General features: G+C 58.6%; 1 protein-coding gene across 3 annotated transcripts in view; it reads right to left on the bottom strand.

Moving 5' to 3' along the window:
* Positions 1 to 2,606, bottom strand: part of Pik3r5 (phosphoinositide-3-kinase regulatory subunit 5) — a 65,146-nt gene that overhangs the window by 2,963 nt on the left and 59,577 nt on the right. For all 3 annotated transcript variants that reach the window (XM_010614971.1, XM_010614968.2, XM_010614970.2), the window contains exons 10-14: positions 1,688 to 2,399; positions 1,398 to 1,557; positions 950 to 1,075; positions 312 to 440; positions 54 to 147 (exon numbers count right to left, since the gene is read on the bottom strand). In XM_010614971.1, coding sequence (XP_010613273.1) covers positions 54 to 147; positions 312 to 440; positions 950 to 1,075; positions 1,398 to 1,557; positions 1,688 to 2,399 — 1,221 coding nt within the window. The remainder of the gene's footprint in view (positions 1 to 53; positions 148 to 311; positions 441 to 949; positions 1,076 to 1,397; positions 1,558 to 1,687; positions 2,400 to 2,606) is intronic.

Genomic DNA, 2,606 nt, shown 5'->3' with positions numbered 1-2,606 from the left:
CTCCTTGGCCCCCGCTTCCCTGCCCGCCTCCACCTCGCTCAGGCAGTGCCCACCTGAAGCCTTGATGGCTCGCGTGGCAGCAGAGTGACCCAGCTCCAGGGAGTGGATGAAGATCTCCGTCGTCTTCTCCCCAGTAATGAAGGTCAACTGGAGAGGGCAGGAGCACACACGTCAGTGGATATCTCTTGGGAGGGGCGGACTCACTTGGCTTTTCCAGCCTGACTGATGCCAGGGGCTGGGAGCGGGGGTCCCATGCCCAGTAGGGCACAGCTGGAACCCGGTGTGTGGGGGAAGGAGTCTCACGGCCTTACCTCTGTCTGATAGACCTGCAGCAGCACTGGGCGGGCAGCAAAGCGGCAGTAGTAGAGCAGCATGTCGGCCAGGATAGGCAGCTGGGCAGGGGAGCCCTCCAGGGGCCTGGATTCAGCCTTCAGGGAATGCTGCGGCCGGTACAGGAGCCAGGCCAGAGGGAAGGAGACAGAGAGCCAGGAAAGAAAAGAAGAGCGGCGAAGGCACACGGGTAGAGGTAGAGAGAAGGGAAGTTCAGAGGCAGACAGCAGGGGAGACAGAAGATGAGACGGAAGCAGAAGACGGGTGGGGGTGAGAAAACTCGGTGCAGCCCCCACACACCCCTCACCTGGCACACAGTCCCCCCGGAGGCCCCTGGCCAAACTGGACAAGCCAGGAGTTGAAGAAGGAAGGTGAAATTGAAGGTCCAAGGGAACCTTCGAGGACCATCTCCTGTCGTTCCAGTGACCCATGTTCTCTCCCCAGCATCCTGAGTTTAGTCTCTTCACTGCCCCTCACTCAACCTCCCTGCTTTTCTCCAAGCAAGGCCTGGTCCTCCATGGAGGCCTCAAGCAGGGTCCCCCCAAGGCCTCAGACTTTTAAGTGAGGTGGAGTGTCAGCAGCCAGTGGGCTTTCAAACCCTACACCGTGGGCCACTTACCTGGCACAGGACTTCAGGGGGTAGGTGCATGAGGTCCAGCACGTTGCGCTCATACCAGGGGTCAAGCATGCCGAGGTAGTGGGAGATGTCATTGGTACTGTCTTCCCATGGGCCCATGCCCAGGTCCTGGCACAAAGGATGAGAGCCATTCCTAGCTACCCAGGAGCCCTGGCTGTCCCAACTGCAGGGACCAGGAGCATAACTGCAGCCCCAAACTGAGCTTCTCTCTGCCCTCAAAGAATGGTGACAAGTTTCAGTCACTGTTGTATGGTAAAATGTCATGCCCAAGTGCAGAGCAGGGACCTGGGAGTGACAGTGAGCAGGAGAAGGTACCCTGTGGACAGGTGATTGCCCTTGAAAGCTCCCGACAGCCCTCCGTTAGGTTCATGGAACCTGCTCGTGCCCACTGCACTAGCCCACCCCATTTGGCCCAGGGCTGGGGACATACTGTAGGACTGGGGTGCCTTGGGGAGTCTGTGGGGAGTGGAGATATCTTGCTTGGAGGGGCTGGGCGGGCACTAGAGCCAGTACCATGGCTTCGCTTCACAGGCACATAGAAGAATTGAAGCTTGAAGAACCGAGTGAGTAGGTGAGTGTTCTCCAACCTCCTGATGGAGAAAAGATGGAGAGAAGTGAACCCTGGGTCGCTCTGTGACCTTAAGCCTCAGACCCTGGTTGCCACCTGCTTAACAACCGTACTACACAGGTCCGAGGAATGTGTGGCACTGTGGCTCTTACCGGAGATTACTATATGCCCGGGCCACCTTCCCTGAAATCCTATCAGAGCCAAAGACTACAACCCGTAGTGTGGAAGCCTTGGAGTCCTCATCCCCACTCAAAAAGGGGCGGCGGCGCTGGTGGCATGAAGGGGGAGCCAGGAGCCAGCTAGGCAGCTGGGCACTGAGGTTGGTCTGGGGCAGGGAACGTGAGCGCTGGGCCCGTGAGTGGAGCTGCACCGGAATGTCCAGGGGGCTGCAGAGGCTTCCTGCCCGCCGCAGAGGCGGGGCTGTGTCCGAGCTGCCCTCCAGGCCCCGCACCACCAGCTGGCTGGTGTTCTTGAAGAGTTTATAGATCCTGTTGAATTTCTGCCTTGGCCTGCAGTGGCCCCGGCACTCCTCGTGGCCAGGCCTTTTGGGCCACTCAGGGGAACTCTCCTCACTGTCCTCTACATAGCCACTGTCCATGCCATCTGAGAGGCCAGAGACAAAGGAGGTGAGCAAGTGACGGGAGAGCCCTGGCCCTGAGGCGTGGGTAGAGGCAAGGGAAAGAGTGGAGTCGTGAGATGCAAAAGAAACGGTGGAGAGCAGTGAGTCTCTCTCAGCACAATGTCCGTGGGTTTCCAAGTCCTCCTCCTCTTCCTCCTCCTCATCTTCCTCTTCCTCTTCATCGCCTTCCAGGATCCCTGGTGGCAGCAAGTCCTGTTCCTTCAGTAGGATTTCCTGCAGGATATCTAAAGGGAGGCAAGAGCATTGTCTGGATGGGAGACCCTTGAATTCCTAAGGAAGGGCAAAGGGCCCTTGTAGACTTGAAGAAGAGCAGAAGGGGGATCAGGGCCGGCACAGGACTCAGCGTGCCTGCCTTTGCTCTGCTTAGAGCCTGTGTAGGGAGCAGGGTGTGTGGGAGTGCAAGGCAGCAGCATAGACCCAGAGCCAGAAGG

The sequence above is a fragment of the Fukomys damarensis genome, unplaced genomic scaffold (genome assembly GCF_012274545.1).
Source record: "Fukomys damarensis isolate Sample0158 unplaced genomic scaffold, DMR_v1.0_HiC HiC_scaffold_13, whole genome shotgun sequence".
NCBI lineage: Eukaryota > Metazoa > Chordata > Mammalia > Rodentia > Bathyergidae > Fukomys > Fukomys damarensis.
Note: the sequence above shows the minus strand (reverse complement) of the source record. Positions and strands in the feature narration are given on the sequence as shown.